Source organism: Lepisosteus oculatus, chromosome 25, assembly GCF_040954835.1.
Source record: "Lepisosteus oculatus isolate fLepOcu1 chromosome 25, fLepOcu1.hap2, whole genome shotgun sequence".
Lineage (NCBI taxonomy): Eukaryota > Metazoa > Chordata > Actinopteri > Semionotiformes > Lepisosteidae > Lepisosteus > Lepisosteus oculatus.
The window spans coordinates 15,168,697-15,188,248 of NC_090720.1; the positions used below are offsets into that span (position 1 = coordinate 15,168,697).

Sequence of the window (19,552 nt, forward strand, 5' to 3'; positions counted from 1 at the left end):
CCACACACACCAGATCAGGTTGTGCAATCCCCACCTCTCTGCTCACCCCCTCCCCAAACACAGTACATGCAGTCTCTGTACACACCAGCTCAAAACATGCCATCCTAGCCTCTCTGCTCACCTTCACCACCAACAAAGTACATGCAGTCTCCGCACACACCGGCTCAGGATGGGTCATCTCTACCTCTCTGCTCACCAACTCCTAGGAACTGGAAGGTATCATCTTCAACTCATTCCCCTCAATAAGCACCACTTACAAGGACCAACGCACTGGTGAATTCACTGATGCCAAAGCCACATACACTTCTCCCTGATATCCAACTTATATCCATCAGTCAAGAGAAGGAGAAGAAATTGTATGCACAGTGCATAGGCATAGATGGGAGAGTGAGAGCCGACCGTTATGCTGCTCTTCTGTTTCAGAACTTGGTGACTTTTAAAACCTACTGGGTGTGGACCACATTTGTTAACTTCAACGGTCCCACAGGCAAACTAGAAAATTACTTTCTAATCTTCGGGAAAGGATTATAGACATGGTGAATCAGAGATGGAATTAAGTGTCACTTAGGGATATGTTTCAGTGCTGGGGCTACTAACAGCTGACAATGTTAGAGAAGCCATACAGTATTCCAGTGTGATGTCCAGGACAAGGTCTGAGGTCATCCCCTGGATTCTGTATACCAGCAACCCCAAGGAAGACGAGGACAATAATGAAAAGAAAGAACTCCAGTACAGTATATGGTTGCCTTAGGGGACCACCTCAGACCCTCTAGATTCCTTGGCCAGTCAGTCCTACTCCCACTCTGACAGAACCTTTCTGCTAAAGAGTGTATGGTGGCCTCAAAACCCCAGGAATGGGGTCAAACAGTACATGAAGGGAAAGCCAACAGAGTGGAGCTTCTAAGTCTTTGTCCTGCTGATGCCACAAGTGGATGCACCTGTAAATTCAACATTTACACAGGGAAAAGACAGGCAGTTGACCCCTGAGAAATCCGCTGCCAGGCACAGAGATTGTGATTAATGTCCTGAGGACAAAGTTCTCACCAAAGCCCCTTGGAAGTGGAAGGGCTGCAATGTGTTTCAATGCCTGGTTGTGGACAGCAGCTGCTTCAGGAAGAGACACATGATGCAGCAAAAACAGGACTTTTCAGTGCGTGGGGCAAAAAAAACCCAATACAATATATTTTAATTCAATGTGTATACTGTGTGTTGTATTTAAATTGTTTGTGGTTTATTTTGTATGTCAAGTTGTTTATTCTTTCACATGTTTTGGCATTTGTCTTTGTAAACACTACTTTGATAAAAAGCCTCAGTGCTTTTGTTTTTGTTCATGTATTCATAATTTTACTGCAAAATTAAAAATAATAATTCTGTTTCATTCTATGTATCTTATGTTTAAAGAACTAACCTACTTCAGATCAGATTTTGAAAACAAAGGGGTGCAGCTGCAGTAAAAAGCTATAAAGCTGTGTTCTGCCATCTGAATGCTCTTCTGGAAAAAAGGTACTTCTTAATATTAAGTAATCTAATTTTCTAGCACTGTTTTATTGGATTTGAGATTTGGCCAAATAGGTGAATTACCTCAGCCATGTATTTTTCATTAAAAGATTAATGGAAGTAAAGTGTCAGAAGAATACCCTGCTTGTACATCATTCATAATCAGGGGTGTTTAATTATGTTAAAAAGTTATATGATAGGTATGTAGGTGATGGCTTTTGTACTCATCCTATAAAACAATCAAGCTGATCTTTGGCAAAGAAATGGAACAAGAAACTCACCTATAAAAAAATTAGTGTCCTTTAAGTTCATACAATGCACCCCAAAACCTGCAGTATATGGAAGTCTAGTAAAAGGGCTTTTCATTCTGAACTTTAACAATATTGTCATAAAAAATGTGTCAGGCATTTGTTGGGGAAGTGGGATTCTTACAAGGGCTGTGGTCATCTCATCAGGTGGATGCTGCACATTGGTGGTGGTTGAGGGGAGTCCCCATTACCTGTAAAGCGCTTTGAGTGGAGTGTCCAGAAAAGTGCTATATAAGTGTAAGCAATTATTAATCATTATTATTATTATTATCATCTTGAGTTTGTCTTCAGTGCTTGGAACTTGTGAAAACAAATTTAATGGTTGGATTTGGAGAATCTTGGAGATCACTTGCATGAACAATACTCCATGTTACTTAAAATAATGTTGTTTATGATGATGTTTAACTTAAGGGTGTTGTAAATGAAGCCCTGTACAGACACAGGCAGCTGTAAGCTTAAAGACCTCAGATACTCATTTATTTCATGATATAGCCATGCCAAAATAGATTAAGAAAGACACAGAAATAATTATTTTTTTAATTAATAAATCATTACACAGTGCTAACCTTCTGTGTATTGTCTTATCCTGTGTCTCTCTCTTGTGTGAACAAGTTGGTGGGTTTTTAAGTTGCCTGCCTGAAAAAATCTCTTTCCACACTGACTACAGCTGAATGGTTTCTCTCCTGTGTGAATAAGCTGGTGGGTTTTTAAACTACCTGCCTGACTAAAACTCTTCCCACATTGACTACAGGTGAATGGTTTCTCTCCTGTGTGAATAAGTTTGTGATTTTTTAAACCGCCTGCCACAGTAAATCTCTTCCCACACTGACCACATTTAAATGGTTTCTCATCTGTGTGAATAAGCTGGTGGGTTTTTAAACTGTCTGCTCGAAGAAAACTCTTCCCACACAGACTGCAACTAAAAGGTTTCTCTCCTGTGTGAATTAGTTGATGGTTTTTTAAACTGCCTGTCCTAGTAAATGTCTTCCCACACTGACCACATCTAAATGGCTTCTCTCCTGTGTGAATAAGTTGGTGAGTTTTTAAATGGTCAGAGCGACTAAAACTCCTCCCACACTGACTGCAAATGAAAACTCTCTCTCCTTTGTGTGTGCACTGGTCACTTTTTAATTTACTTGATTGATGTTCAGATGAGTCCTGATGAGAGTTCAGATTAATCTTCTCTGTAAAATCTTCAGATACTAAGGGACCGTGTATCTCACTCTCAGGCTCTGTCTTCATCATGTGCACAGAGTCCTGACCCTCAACACTCTGTCTGCTCTCTGTGTGCTGCTCACTGAGTCTCTCTTTCCCCTCTGCAGCAGTGAGCTCTGTCTCCTGCATCAGACTGGAGCCCCACTCCTCCCTACTGTGCTGCTGTTCAAGAGGAGCCCTTTCTCCAGCATCAGGGAGAGCACTGGCCACTGAGTCTGAAAACACAGGACAAGAGAACAAGACCTTTAACATGGCCTGAGGGTAGAGATCAAAAGCTTCTCAGAAAACAAAATTTAAAGTAGCAATAACTGAATAATTATCAACAATGAAGACCAAAGAAAATTTTTGATGACAATAATAATAATTAATAATAATAATAATAATAATAATAATAATAATAATAATAATAGAGATTAACATCTCTATTAACATTAACATCTATCAAACAACAAGCCATGCAAAGGCACAAGCACAAGACTACACATGCAATGCACACAAAAGTAGAAAGCTAATAATATTTCAGTTAATGTATGACTTAAGTTAATGTATGTTTGGATTATTTTATCTGCAGGGTCAGTCAAATTGGAGCTCCATGTCCTGATCTGTAAGATTAAACTCACCCAGTTCTTCTTTGAGTTCTTGTACAGAGACACAGTCAAGTACATTACAATGATCTGCAAATATTCTTGGTATCCGGATTATTAATCTTTTCTGTAAATATTAAGAGTGCAGGTGTCTTACTCTCAGGCTCCATCTTCATCATGTGCCCAGAATCCAGATCCTCGACACTCTGTCTGCTCTCTGTTTGCTGCTCACTGAGTTTCTCTTTCCCTTCTGCAGCAGTGAGCTCTGTCTCCTGCAACAGACTGGAGCCCCACTCCTCCTCACTTTGCTGCTGTTCAAGAAGAGCCCTTTCCCCAGCATCAGGGAGAGCCTCTGAGTCTGAAAACACAGGACAAGAAAAACAGTGCATTCAATTATCAATTCAGCAATAATTATCAAAAATGAATATCAAGGAAGAGTTTTGAGAAGTTAGATAATAATAATAATAATGCTAGAAATGAAAATAAAATGTAAACTGGCAAGTCAACCATACAGATGCAGCCATTCAAAATGGGTGAGGTATTTCGCGGCATACCGCGACACGCCCACCGGGGTATCAGGCAGTTCACGTGTGTCACGTGACTAACTATCCGGCGTCGCCTTGTAAAACCGCCAGGGGGAGCTTAACCTCTCATGTACAGCATTTGAGCCTTTAATTTTGAACTGTGTATTACAGCATGTTAATCATCAGTCATTAAAATGTTGGTATATTTTATGAAAGCAAGATTGCTCAGTTGGACAAAAGTACACAACCTACCTTTATCAGAAATATTTATGCATCAAAACCTTTACTGAAGATATTACTAATAGTATTAATAATGGATGACTTTGGACAAGCTGTATACTCAAAGTATAATTTCTTTAGCACATTTGTACAAGCACTTGGAATCTGTCCAAGCCATACTTTGTCAGGCATTTTGTCAGACAAACTGTACTGTATACAATATGTATATGTATATTTAATGTCTTAACTGTGCCCGTTTAAGTATTGAATATTCATATCTAATTTTACCACTGAAGGGAAATCTTAACATAAACATACAGTATATGGCTGGTCTCGGTACTTTAAAGAACAAAATACACACCAGTATTCCATTTCTCCCTAAACATTGTAAGCTTTGAAGTCTTTAACGTGATACTGGAGTCAACAAGCATACTTTTAGAATTTTATTAAAAGGGAATATAATATGGAATCGCATATCTCAAGAAATTAATAACGATATAATTATATTCATGTTGCAAAAGAACTGCAACGGACATAAAAACTCCCTTGCTTTTAACAGAGCGTTCCATAATTTCTAACTACGAAAATGCCAGGTGAAAGGATTTGTAAACATATTTTGTTAAAGCAAGTCAGTTTTTTCCGCAACACATAAAATACATTTTTCCAAGAAAGTTTAGCCTTTGTCACTAATGAAACCACTAAATAAAGACATAAATATAGAAATCTTAAGATTTGTTTTATTTAATGTTGGTAGCAGGATGTACTGTCAGAGTGTATATTTTGTCGCAAAGTTGCTGCAAGATGTTAACAGTGAAAAAGGTATTTAGAAATGAGTTATTTCAAGATGAAAAAGAAAACATACACGAAACATGGTTTCATTACGACCAGAATCGGTCTTGAGATATTTTTAACTTGATTTACAGTATTTGAGAGGTATGTCTTAACACCGATACTACAGTGCTTAAGTACTGCTCACGTATATGTTTCTAGGTTTATATTATGCATTTCATATGGTCAAATTACTTTTGAGCAACTAATAAGAAGCGCAAAACGGTATGCGTTTTAGTTTCGTTTTGTGCTGGGACCCGTGGATTGATTAGAGATATCAAGTACATACAAGTCATTTTTTAAATGTTGTAGTTCGTCTTTACAAAATGTTACGAGTACATCATCTATCAACAATTACACAGGTTCTGTTTCCATATTGCGGATTTTGGTTAGGTATTATCAAATCCATTGGCGCTGTGTGTTAGTTTACTGAGTCCCATGTCACATGGTCTGTGATTGAAACCTGTAAAACCGGTTTAATTCGTCACAGCCAGCACTCTTCAGGTGTGAGGGTCTTCTGCTCAGAATGAAACGCTAAAATGTTTGTGTATATTCTAATGGTAGTGGGGGCAGGGTGTGTGGGAACAGGTTTGGTTGAAATTGCATTGGAGATCTATATTCTTCACACCTGAAACATTTTCTCTGAAAGCATTTTCTTCGCAGTTTAACCGATCTTGTTACAGCATGTTACAGTTTACTATTATTAACCATATTAATTTTAAGTGCTTAATGTAAAATCTTGTAAAAATATATTTTCATTGTTCAAATATACATTAAGTCTGACTATCATATAATAAGTTAAATACAAAACTAAAGAAAAAATAGGGTTAAATATAATTCAAAATATTTTGCTAACAATGTTAACTGTTTATGAATAATAAAATGTATTAACTAAGGAGTAGGATGGCACAGTTGTTAGTATGTTTTTTGTTTTGTTTCTTTTTCATAAATACAACAGTAGTACCTGATGTCTCAGTGGCTTTCAAAATTAAATTATGCATGCAAACCTGTGAACTAGAAAGATAATTAAGATATCCATCCATTATATTCCATAATATCCATGAAATATATGGCGCTGAAATATGTGTGACGCAGTGGTGGCCTGACACGGTGAGGTGCCCTGGCAGCTGTGTGATGCAGTGGTGGTCGGGTATGTATAGATGCAATGGCAGCTGTGTGTTGTGACGCAGTGGTGGCCTGGCACGGTGAGGTGCGCTGGCAGCTGTGTGGTGTGACGCAGTGGTGGCCTGGCACGGTGACATGGATATAATCATACCGTTATTAAATTCTTGAGATACGCGATTCCATATTATATTCCCTTTTAATCAAATTCTAAAAGTATGCTTGTTGACTCCAGTATCACATTAGTTAAAGACTTCGAAGCTTACAATGTTTAGGGAGAAATGGAATACTGGTGTGTATTTTTTTCTTTAAAGTACCAAGACCAGCTATATACTATATGTTTACGTTCCAATATTAATATCATTTATGGCCTTCACACGCGTTACAGTATGCTCCTATTCTTTTTATGCTCAGCTACTAAGATTTCCCTTCAGTGGTAAAATTCAATATCTACAATGGGCACAGTAAAGACGTTTACAGTAAGTCTTTCTACGACAGACCAAAGGACCACGAGTGCCCCTGTCGGTCAACCAATCACGCACCGCGGTACCCCGTGACATCTTACCTGCGGTACGTGTCTGTACCGCTCACTTTGAATGGCTGCATCTGTATGTCAATTAACAGCTGGGTTATCTTACAAAAAGGAAAACATACTAATGCAATATATGCAATGCATATACATAAGTAATAATATATTGTGGATCACGTGGTTTTGGAGGGATGTCTGAACCTCCAGTCAATTATGTACATGTGACTAAAGCTTAGACCCTTGTGGTGGTTTGATGGGTTTACTGAGACAATTATTAATTGTAGCAGTAATCACGAGGTTGTTCGTTGGGGCTTTTAGAAAATCAATCGTCAGAACAACTAACAATGCACACACACGGGTTCAACACACGAGATACATTTATTAATATAAACTGTGCACCAAACATATACTAGTCTGCCTGGATACGAGCGGCAGACCTTACTGTGAGGGTTATCAATATACAAGGTATATAATCTCAAAGAGATGCAAACACAAAGAGATACACAACAGAGAATATATGTCAATATATATCGTTCGGTTACCAAATCACTAATCAGTGTTATTACCCACTGTTACTCTAAACTCGTAAGCAAATACATTACTCATGAATTAAATTGATAACAACTTGTGTTGAGGTACAATTAAATTCTCGAGACGCAATGTAGAACATGGGGTTTACTTATCCACTGTGTTTGGATTTGGAATTTCCCGGCACGAACACCAAACCAGCTGACAGGCTCTGTTGAAGCCTCTGTTCCAGCGGTTGGCCAATGGGCGTTGTGTCGGCGTCCTCTGGCTACCAGCCAACCAGTCGAGGTGCAGCTCGGGGTAGGACGGGTGGAGGAATCTAACTGCGGCGCGCAGGGCTGTCGTTGCTCCGAGGGGATCTACCAGCAGTCCGGCTGGCTAGTAGAAAGTCTCTATGCACAGAGTGTGACCGCGAGTCCTCTTTTGCCTGGGAAGAAACTGGTTCGTTCCTGGTCCAGTGCTGCTTCTGAATAAGCTATTCAGGTTGTCGACGAGGGTCCAACTGTAGGCTGCCGTTGATCAAGCGGAGCATTCACGTTGGTAGAATTCTGAGTACGTACGGGATCCTCGGCCTCGCGCTTAGAACAAAGTCCAAGTCCTTTTGCAGACAACAGCAGTTGTCACGCATTGCTGTAATGCATTGAAGTTGAATACTCATCCAATCTTTGGGGATTCAGATCTCCTGCGGGCACAAAGAAACAGTTGCAGGCTGTTGCTGTCCAATCCGCGCTCTCTGGCTCCGTGCCAGGCTGTGATGTGCGGCTTGCGACGGTGCGCTGCTGATGCTCACTGTTGGCATTAACTAGCAAAGTTTGTGCACAGGAGAAAAGATGACTGTGGGTCCCAGCAAGTCAGGAAGAGGACCAGTTCGTTTATGATGAAGAGCTAGTTCTGAATAGTGATTCAGCTGTCCACAGTTCCGACCTGTTCACGAGGCCTGCTGCTGGTTACTCTCTGGCAACCTCCACTCTAGACTCTTAGAACAAAGGAAAGTTCTGGCACTCGGACACACTGGCCGTTCCGTGGTTGTCCGGGCTGAGTCTCAGGATGGTCAGGAGGCGCGCTGCGAGAATGTCCTGCCCTTGGGAGCCTTCTGCTCCTGGGCCGTCCTGCCCTGGAATTCTCCTTTGAATTCCCTTTAGAATCTTGTCTGAATCTTGTTGAATCTGAATCTCACAGGCTCTCTGTGTTGCCTGTTTTTACCTGGAGGAACTTCAGCTCATTGATTGGCTGAAAGTTCCATGGGCATCAGAGTCCCACGTGGGTTACTCGGCCCTACCAGTCCCTGATTGGTTGATCAAGGTGAGATATGAGTCACTTAGTCCTGACACTTAGTAATGCAGTCCAGATGTCCAATGGGTGACCATTGATCATGATAGCCAGGCTTAGCTAAGTGCATTCCCCTTTGGGAGCTGTCCTTGGACCTTAAATCACCTTGCATGAATGGTTTCTCTGTGGCTGCACCACAGAGATGAACAGAGAAATGAGGCCTCATTTGGGAAGCTCAGAAACACTTAATTCTGCCTTATTATTAAGCCTCGCCGCTACATATCCCCCCTTTTTGAAGGTCACGAGGTCCTGAGGCGTTGTTGCCTTCAAAACAAAACAGAGTTAAGTGATGTCCCTTGCCATTAGAACATTAATCTTAAATGTCTACATTACTCCTCGAGAATTCATACCGGAACCAGCATTGGATACAAACAGGATGAATAACATCTGGAGTATGTATAAACACGGTAGGAGACATTATCTCAGTCTAGGAATTACACATCAGGAAGTTCACTGTCAATATCTGATACCTCTGTGGTAGATATTTGGGGAGAAGTCACTTCCTTTCTTTTGACATGCTACCTTTGACTCATTCGTGCTACCCAGAGTACATCTTGATGTGAGAGTACAGCATTCAGAGTACACTGTCAGTCATGATCCAGCTTCCCGGCAGTAGTGTTACAATAACAACAGTTCCTGTTCCCAGCCCCCCGATAAACCACAACACCTGTGTTGGGTATCTGCTAGGGTGATTTGGAGGTTTGGTCCATTAAAGCAAACTAACTACCTGTACCTCTTCAGGGCTTACTGTGTCGTGGATTTCTATCCAATTCAATAGTGTGGCACCTGAAGGCATCCAAGACCTCAAGTTTGGTCTTATATCGTCTGGTTCCAGACCGTACAGTGTTAAGTTACCATGCTGTACTATGGCCTCCTCGGGAAAACTATTGGTTAGGTAGCTGCATTGTGGTAGCTGTATCATGCCCGTCACAAGTCATAGTGTCAGTTAAATGTGGTGTGCTGACCAGCCATTTACTTCCCACCTGCTCTTCATGGGGTTCATTAACCTCCCTCTGCTCGTCAGTAGCTTTACCCCCTTCATTGGTGAATCGTTTAGACACAGCCAATGGATAGCTTTGGTAGCCATACCCATCTCAAGATTTGGAACCGAATTCAATCTTGGATTGCCTTCTGGGTGACCTATGAGCGATGGGGTTAATGTCACATGCTCCTCTACTGAGAAGAGTGGAATCAAGTGGGTTGGGATTTGTGCCGTGGTTAGACTGGCTACAGTGGCACTAAACTCCCTTAACAGGTCTTGTGTCAACATTCTGGCCTGTTGCACACAAGCATAAACCCACTGTATAACACCAACAATCATGTCCACTGTTTGGGGAATAAGGTTTAACCCTGTTGCATAGGAAGTTGCCTGTAGGGTTTTCCCTAAGCTTTCCAACTTTTGCTGCTGTTGATACAGTCTGTCACTACCCTCTGGCATTTCTAACACCTGCCTTCTTGGGGCAGTCAGGGTGAGAGTGCCAGTAGCACACAAACCTACCAGAAATAGCAAATGTGCAACAGTGGCGGCAGCAATCAGTCCTCCCAAAAGTATTTTCGGGCGGCTGATCCCAGTCATCTCCTTCTGAGTGACTGTTGCCTTTCTAAGCTGGCACAGCGTGTAGATGGTGTCTTTCTCAGTATGCCCTGTGGCATCTTGGGCACCAACATCCTGGAAATCTGGGGAGATCTGACGCAGCGGCTGATGCTGCTCCTCCTTTTCCAGGGCATCTGCTTTTTCGATTTGTTCATGCCTGTGCTCTAGGAACCCTGCAGGGGGCGGTGCAGCGGTGGAGCATGCCTGACCCTTGGCTGAGTGGTCATCTGGAGCACCTGAGTGATCTGGGACTGTTACCCCATTCTCACTGTTCAGGTCCACCCTGCACACTTCCTGATTGAGGAATCCTTCTATCGGCATGTTTACAATCGTTCGCTGGGCTTGGGTGTAGGACACCTGCTCGCTCCCCCTTTCCCTCGCTAGGGGTTCAGGGAGCTGCCCCAGCACTGGGATAGCTAGTTCACTGTCTTTGAACTCACTATCACTCACCAGGCCCATGTCAGTGCAGGCGGGGATTCTGACACCTCTCTTTGCGATGTCCTGCACTGGCAGGCGGGTGGCTTGACCATCCAGCTCCAGTCTGGCTGAACCACTGTTGGTCAGACTCAGACTGACAAACTGAGCTGGTGGCTGTAAGAAAACCAGCTCGGCTTTCATTCCCTGTCCCTTCTGGGGGACTGGGTGTGTAGGCAACCCTGCCGTTGAGGCAGGAACAATCAGGTCAGTCTCACTCACTACCTGGTAGTTGTGAGAAATAATGTTACCTGACTGCAGGTTCCCTGGGTCACAGCAGAGGGAATCGGCATCTGGGATCAGGTGTGTCCACAGCGCAGTAGTCTCAGCGTCCAGCTGGACCTCCTGTCTAACCTGTGAATGTTGCACCAGGGGCACCTGGCGGTGGCCCTGTGACAGCTGCTCAAGCAGATCCTCACTAATAGAGGACCTCTCAGCGCTAAGGGTGAGGGCTTCATCACCAACCTGCTCTCCTGCCATCTGGATCCCTTCCACCACTGCGGGGTGGTGTTCCTGAACCCTCTTGGGTGCCAGGATGCACAGGGAAAGCTCCTTCTCATCGCCAGGTGGGGAGATCTGCTCCTCTTTAGGGATGTAAAAGGGGTGTGCTTTACCTGGTGGATCAGGCGGCTGCTCGGAGCACCGCTCCTGTGGCAGGGAGGCTGTTGTGACCTCAGCCGGGACACGACTTCCCTGTACATCCGGGGAACAAGGAAATATTTTTATTTCTTGTCCAGAGGGAACAGAAGGAATCTCCGCATAGGCTTCTGTGTTCGGTGGGCACTGTGTGAGCACAGTCTGCCTCTTGGCCCCCCTTTCCTTCTGTACAGAAGGCTTAGGAGCCTTGACCTGTTTCCACACCTTGCCTTTCTGGTGATCCACCAAAGGTTCCTCTCTGAGTCGCATGCCCTTTTCTTTTTCTACCCGTTTGAGCTTGCCGTGTGACATCAAACACCTTTCAACCTCAGTGTCAATCAGTGTCTCACTGGGTAAGACATCTCCCATGGCAGCCTTGAGGTAAAAGCTTCTTGCTTTTCCTCTGCGTTTTACTGCCTGCTCTGTGACTTCAGGGGTGGAGTCAGCACTCACTTGGGAGTGGCTGACCTTATCCAGGCAGGAACCCTTCCGCTCAATCAGATAGACTGGGGGAGGGAGAGGGGGCGGGTCTCCGCCTCCTCCAGTGGAGAGTATCAGCTCATTCACGCTTCCGGCAGCCTTGGGGAACGGTTGTCCCTGTCCTAATAAAGCTTGTTCAAGCCTGGCCAGGCGGGCGGCTACTGAATCCTTTTGTTCAGCTTTTTCTAGCCCTTTCCCTCCCCCGGTGTTCTCATGGCACTTAGGACGCTGGGTGCGGTCCTGTGTGCCTGCTTTGGAACGGGGCTTAGCCAGCTCAGGAGCCTGTGCTCCTTCGAGCAGGGGGGAATTAACCCTGCTGGCTCTGACGGCGAACGCAGTCGCTTTAGCAACTTTTTGCTCAGAGCGACTTTGGACATCATACTCCCAGGCTTTCTGCACGAATCTCTTAATATCAGTCATTTTCATGGTCTGTGCATCTGTATGCATTAAGATCATCTTTCTGACTGACGGGTGGAGATTCGCAATGAATAAACCCTTGAAATGTGTGTTCTCTTCGCAAGCCTCATCATTTCGCCCTCCAAAATAAGTTCGTCTAAGTCTCTCGTAATATTCGCGAGGGGACTCTGCTCTCTCGTGCTTAATGTTAAGAGCGGCGGCTATCGCGACAGTCGGGTCAATAAACGCACTGTATTCTTCGATAAGTGCTTGACAAAGCTGCTCAAAATCATTACAGACTTCTTTCATCTGCCTAGCCATCCACTCATGTACAGCTCTGCTGGTAGTTTTTCTAACCAGAAACACTTTCTCCTGTTCTGTGGCGTTTGGCAGGTACTGCAGGTAATACCTGAGGTCCTGAATATAACTCTCGATATTATTCTCTGACACTGCGGGGTCAAATCTCTCTATGTCCTTCGCTAGCTCTCTCAGAGAATGGAGATTTATTCTTCTAGCTTCTCCGCTGACGGAGATATGGAAGAGATCGTGGTCAGACTTGTCGCTGCTAGAGAGAGTGCTTAATAGCGACTCGAATTCAGACCTTTTTGCAACCATCGTTAGACTTAAAGAGTATTACGTTTAAGTACGAAATCACAGTTTTACCACAGAAAACCACAAGATCAAGTATGCAATCAACCTGGTAGATCGCAAAAGATCACAAAACAATCAAGCACTGCTTAAAGAGCAAGGGTAACTTTTTTCTTTCGGCTTTCAGCACACTGTATTGAGAACACACATTTCAAGGGTTTATTCATTGCGAATCTCCACCCGTCAGTCAGAAAGATGATCTTAATGCATACAGATGCACAGACCATGAAAATGACTGATATTAAGAGATTCGTGCAGAAAGCCTGGGAGTATGATGTCCAAAGTCGCTCTGAGCAAAAAGTTGCTAAAGCGACTGCGTTCGCCGTCAGAGCCAGCAGGGTTAATTCCCCCCTGCTCGAAGGAGCACAGGCTCCTGAGCTGGCTAAGCCCCGTTCCAAAGCAGGCACACAGGACCGCACCCAGCGTCTTGACACTTAAGAATGCAGTCCAGATGTCCATTCGGCACTCCCTAGACTGATAGGCGCCAATGGATGACCATTGATCATGATAGCCAGGCTTAGCTAATTGCATCCCCGTCTGGGAGCTTGTTTCTTATCAAAAGAAAACATCTTAAATCAGCCTGCATGAATTCTTTCTCTGTGGCTGCACCACAGAGATGGAGGTTGAGATGTGGCCTCCTTTAGGAGCATACCAACGCTTAATTCTGTCTTATTAACAAGCATTGCTGCTACCTATCCCCCCTTTTTGAAGGTCACGAGGTCCTGAGGCGTTGTTGCCTTCAAAACATAAACAGAGTTAAGTGATGTCTGTTGTACCACGGTGGATTCTACCACCCAATATTCACATTACCTCTCGAGAATTTGTACAGGAAATAGTGTTGGAAAGAACATTGCGTATTCCTGCTCTCAGTTATAAGGTACCTAGAAATGAGGCATTGGGCATCATCATTAGCCCTAGACCTTAAACTTCCGACAGTTCACTATCAGTATCGGATAGCTCTGCAGCAGGCAGACGTTTGGGAGTGGTTACCATTGCTCCCTTTGTCTCATTCAAACTACCCCGCAAGGCTTTGATACAAGAGAACAGCATCCAACACATTACCCCAGCCATGATCCAGCTACCCAGCAGCAGTGTCAAGATGACCACGTTTACTGTTCCTAGCGCCCCAGAGGATCCACAACAACTGTGCTTGGGACCTACCAGTGTTATTTTTAAGTTTGTGTCATTGAGAACAAATTCGACTACCTGTACACCCTCAAGACTTACTGTCTCTTGGATTCTCTCATCCAACTCAACGCTGTGTCCTCTGAAAGCGTCCACAATCTCGAGTTCCGTTTCATACAGTTCTGACTCCAGGTGATACAGTGCTAAATCGTTGAGATGCACTATAGCTCCTTCAGGAACTTGTAGAAAAACTGTTTGGTTGGGTAGCTGCACTTAGGTAGCTGTATCATGTCTGTCATAGGTTATTGTAACCGTTAACTGTGGTGTGCTGACCAGCCATTTCTTTCCCACCTGCTCAACCTGGGGTTCGTTAACCTCACTTTTGCTCGTCACTGTGGCTTTACACTTTTCAGTGGCAGCCCCCTTTCTGATACCACACAACCTCTGAGTTGTGTCCCTAAGGAATGGCTTACTTGGGCATACCCAGTGGATATCCTTGGTTGATATACACAGTTCCAGGTTTGGAACAAGGTACAAATTTGGATCATCCTCCTGGTAAGCTACGAGCGGTGGGGTGGTCAACTTCACATGCATGTCCCCCCTCCAGAAGCCAACGTTCGATATAGACTTGAGTCTATAGATATCCTTGCTACTCACGATGGGAGATTCAACAGGAAACCTATTTCCTTGGCTTCGGGGTTGACATGTATGGGAATGGCACTGCCTAGACTGTATGCAAGATGTACTTGCAATGGCTGCACCATCTCGGAAGTGGTTGTCTTCAGTACTTCTTCTACTAAGGACAGTGGAACCAAGTAGGTTGGAATCTGTCCCATGGCTAGGCTAGTTACTGTGGCACTAAGCTCCCTAAGCAGATCCTGCATCAGCATTCTGACCTGTTGCACAAGCGTAGTCCCACTGTAACACGTCGACAATCCTGCCCACGGTGTGGAGGGTGTTATTTAACACTGCTGCATGAAGGTTTACTGCTAAAATTGTGCCCTGTAAGGTTTTCCCTAGGCTTTCCAGCCACTGCTGCTGTTAATACAGCTTGTCATACATTTCTGGCATTTCCTTACGTAACCCAGACACCTGCCTTCTCAGGGTGGTCAGGGTGACAGTGTTAGCAGCAAACAGACCAGCTGAAAATAGCGAACCCACGGCGGAGGCCGCAGCAATCAGACCCCCCAAGAACCTTTTGGGGCGGCTGAGGCCTGTCATCTCCTCCTGGGTGACTGTTGCCTTCCTCAGCTGGCGGAGCATGTGTATAGTGTCTAGCTGGGCATGCCATACAGTATCCCCAGCCGACTGCCTACCATGATAGGACACCCTACTGTTCATGTTGATGTGCTTCCGAAACACATTATGTGGGTCCAGCCGTACATACACTCGCTGAGTATATGTTCTGCAATTTGTTAACAACAATCCGGGAGCGTCCTGCAGGACTATGCCGGTAGGAGGACCGGGTTCCACAATTTCAAGGGGCTGTGTTGAGGCGATCCACAGTACTGTCAGGACCAGCCGTGGCAGTTTTAGGATTCCCATTCTGGAACACAGATGAGGCAGATGGTACAGTTCCACTATATTTTTGAATATATTTTCCTAGCAGGACCTACACTACAGTACCTAACTACCTGCAACTACAAAGGGGCAACCCCCTCTTTGATCGGGTTTAGACTTTTAACCCTATTCTGTGTCCTCCGGCGCCATTTGAGGTGGGCGATACAACCAGAGGTGGTTGCGATGCACCCACTTGTAGACCAGAGATTGCCTTCCCTTTTCAATCCGAATTCGATAAGCTACCGGTGATACCTTATCGACAATCTCGTGGGGTCCTGTCCAACTGGGTAAGAACTTCCGGGCCACCCCTGTGGGTTTGGCAAATTGGAAGTACAGGACCTTGTCTCCTACTTGAAGTTCCTGGTTAACTGCCTTTCGGTCATAGTATGCTTTCCTACCCTCTGCACTCCTTCCCAGATTGTTCTGAGCAAAAGCAAAGGTTGCCTGCAGATGTGCTCTCAGGTCTGACACATACTGATGGGCCGTAGCAGCCCCCGTCGTGCTCAGGTCCTCCACCCCATAAAGACAGTGTAGGGGAAGAGTCATCTTCCGACCTGTCATCATCTCAAAAGGTGGGACCCCCGTAGAGCAATGGGGCGTGGCTCGGATGGCCATCAGAACCAGGGGCAGCTTAATGTCCCAGTCCCTACTGCTGGTGGAGACAAACTTTTTGAGGATACTAACCACCGTTCGGTTTGCCCTTTCTGCCTGGCCCGAGGATTGAGGGTGGTAGGAGATATGCAACTGGGCCTTGACCCCAAGCATATTCCACAGGGTTGCCATTACTGTAGCTGTGAAATGGGTTCCCCGATCCGAGTCCACGGTCAGGGGGAGTCCCCATCGACTGAACACATGGTTCACCAACAGCACTGCAGTTGTCTCTGCCGTGTCATTGGGTGCTGGGAGGCACTCAATCCATTTTGTGAATGCACACGTAACAGTGAGGAAATATTTGTTCCCTCTGGATGACCTCACCAGCGGCCCCACCCAATCCATTTGTAGATTGGACCAGGGGAATGTCATGCCCTTTTTCTGGAGTGGTGCCCGGTGCAAGGGCCGTGATGGTTGGAACTGGCTACACGTCAGACACCCCTTTACATACGCAGCGATGTCTTGGCCCATGTGAGGCCAGAATGCCACCTGCTGGATAGTGTCGTATGTGGCCTTGATTCCCCGGTGACCCCCACAGGGCTCGTCATGAGCGTGTTGGATCATGACCCCCCGATGACAGCGGGGAACTACCCACTTTGGGACACCTTGTGCAACTGGTACACAAACCAACAACCCCTTTATAATTTTTAGGTTGTCTTTCACCTCTGCCAGCTCCTTCAGCTCCGGAGACTGGCTCAGCACCTGCTCCGAAAGAGGTTGATGCACTGGGTCAGTGATATGCTAATACATTTGCCCAATTGCTGGGTCCTGTTTCTGCATTTCCACAAGATCGGTGTTAAAACCCTGTGACCCAAACAGTACAGATTGAGGGTCAGCTCCGACATCCTGTCTAGCCCTGCCTCGGGTGACCACCTTGACCTCAGCCACGGTTTCTGGGGGTAGCCATTCCTGCTGGAACTGCCAGGGTTCACCCTCTAAGGCGCCAGATTTGGCCAGCTGGTCGGCCTCATCATTCCCGTCTTTGTCGGGTCCCTTCACCTGGGAGTGTCCCTTCACCTTCCTCCAGTAAACCATCATTCCAGCCTCGGTCGTGAGCTTGTCACTGGCCAGGAACAACTCTTTGTTCTTTACTTCCTTGCCCCGGGCATTTTTCATGCCGTTACCCTTCCAATACGGAAGATGGGACACGAAGCTATGTCGGGCGTAGTTCGAGTCACTACAGATGACAAATTGTTTAAGGCCATTTGTCAGGGCCTGCTGGAGGGTGATCAGCACCCCAGCTACTTCCTCATACTGACTAGTCTTTGGTCCTAGCTTATAGCGGGTCGGCCCACAGGGAGTATTGTCTTGCCAGACTACTCCTACCCCTGCTAGCACCTGCTGTTCGTGGCGAAAAGAGCAACCGTCAACATAGGCCATGGGTAAGCCCTGGCCCACGTTCTCATCGTAGTACCGATGATTGTTCGGTAGCTCAGAAGCGGGAATTGTTTCTGGAGCTTCCATGTCAGTGTCACAGCCATGACACACTTGGCCCAAAGCCAGGCCCTGTCCCAGGTACATTTTCTTGCTCTGTGCATAACGTACCTCTATCTCATAGCCTTGTAGGGCCATCATCCATGCCACAATCCTGCTATTTGACACCCTGCCCGCTTTCAGTCTCTGGCTATGCAGGAATGTCACAGGTTGGTGGCATGTTTCGATGATGATCTTTTGTCCCCCAGCATAACTACGGAAGTGTTCTACCGACCAGACCGTAGATAACAGGGCCTTCTCGCAGTCCAAGAACTTTTGCTCCACTGGGTTCAGGGCTCGACTGGCATACACCACCACCCATCGCCCTTCGGTCATATTCCTGACTCAGAGCAGCCCCAAGGCAGTGCTCTGAGAACCCTGCTTCAAGGTAGAAGACCTTATTTTTGTCAGGGTAGGCCAAGCATGGCGCACTACCGAGTTTGCTCTTCAGCTCCATCACAGCCTGTTCTGGGGAAGGCCCCCACTCAAAAGGCACGTCTTTCTGCAACAGCTTGTGGAGGGGCCTTGCTATTTCAGCGTAATCCTCAATGAACTGCCGGGAATAATTACATACTCCCAGAAAGCTGTGCAGTTCAGACAGGTTAGTGGGCGACTTCATATTCTGGATAGCTTGGACTCTGCTGGACTGTGGCTGTATGCCTTGGGCTTCAACCAACAGTCCCACGTACTCCACTTGGGTCCTATACCACTGTCCCTTAGCCAGAGACAGTTTGGCCCCTGCACGGGAGAGCTGGGTCAACACATGCCTGATCTCGGCCATGTGTTCTTCCCAGGTCTGACTCCGCATCAGAATATCGTCCACATAGACCAGGTTGCCCCTGGCGGCTGCATCACTCATGGCTTTGTGCAGAAATATGTTGAACTCCGCTGGGGAGTTGGAATACCCAAAGGGGCATCGATTCCAGGTGAACTGCCTGTTTCCAAAGGAAAAGGCCAGTTTGTACTGGTCTGTTGGTTCTACCTTAAGGGTCCAGAACCCATTGGCCACATCTACTGTGGTGAGATATTTCGCTGTTGTCACCTTGGCTAACTCCTGATCTAGGTAGATCATTGGCCATCGTGACAAAGGAACCTGTTTATTCAGCTGCCGGTAGTCAATGGTCAGACGCCACTTACCATTGGGTTTCAGCACCGGCCACAGTGGGGAGTTATAAGTGGAGTTACACTCCCTTATGATCTGACGCTCTAGTAGAGCATCCAACGTCTGCTTTATGGACTCGTATACCATGAGGGGAATGCGATACTGCCTGACATAGGTTGGGCGGGCACCAGGGGCCGTAGGAATGCGCACTGTGTGCAAATCCGTCACCCCGCAGTCATAGGCGTCCCGTGCAAACACTTCCTGGAAATCCTGGAAGATCTGACGCAGCTGCTGACGCTGGCTTTCCGTTTCCAGGGCATCTGCCTTACCAACCTGTTCCTGTACCTGCTCTAGGAACCCCGCTTTTGACGGCATGGCGGTATCCCGGGTCGCACTCTTGGCTGAGTGGTCCGTCGGAACAGCTGCGTGTACTGTGTACACAACCATCTCATCCTTATCGCTAAGGTCCACCCTGCACACCTCCTGGTTGCAGAATCCCTCTATTGGCATAATTGCAATCATCCGCCGGGGGTAGGTGTAGTACACCTGTTCGGTTCCCCCCTCCCTGGCCAAGGGACCAGGGAGCTGCCCCAGTACTGGGATGGCCAGTTCGAAATCATAGAAACCATTGTCAATTACCAGTCCCATGTCAGTGCGAGCAGGGATTGTGACATCTTGTTTTGCTGTTCTGCACAAACAGGCAGGTGGCTCGGCCATTCCGTTCCAGTCT

The 19,552-nt window shown here is 45.9% G+C and overlaps 1 protein-coding gene across 1 annotated transcript in view; it reads right to left on the reverse strand.

The window, feature by feature from the left end:
* Window positions 1-2,001: 2,001 nt before the first annotated feature.
* The window catches only part of LOC102684299 (zinc finger and SCAN domain-containing protein 2-like), a 107,114-nt gene continuing 89,563 nt past the window's right edge, over window positions 2,002-19,552 (reverse strand). Inside the window, exons 2-3 of the mRNA XM_006643091.3 lie at window positions 3,762-3,962; window positions 2,002-3,235 (exon numbers count right to left, since the gene is read on the reverse strand). Of these exons, the coding sequence (XP_006643154.3) occupies window positions 2,367-3,235; window positions 3,762-3,962 (1,070 nt within the window). The 3' untranslated portion in view covers window positions 2,002-2,366. The remainder of the gene's footprint in view (window positions 3,236-3,761; window positions 3,963-19,552) is intronic.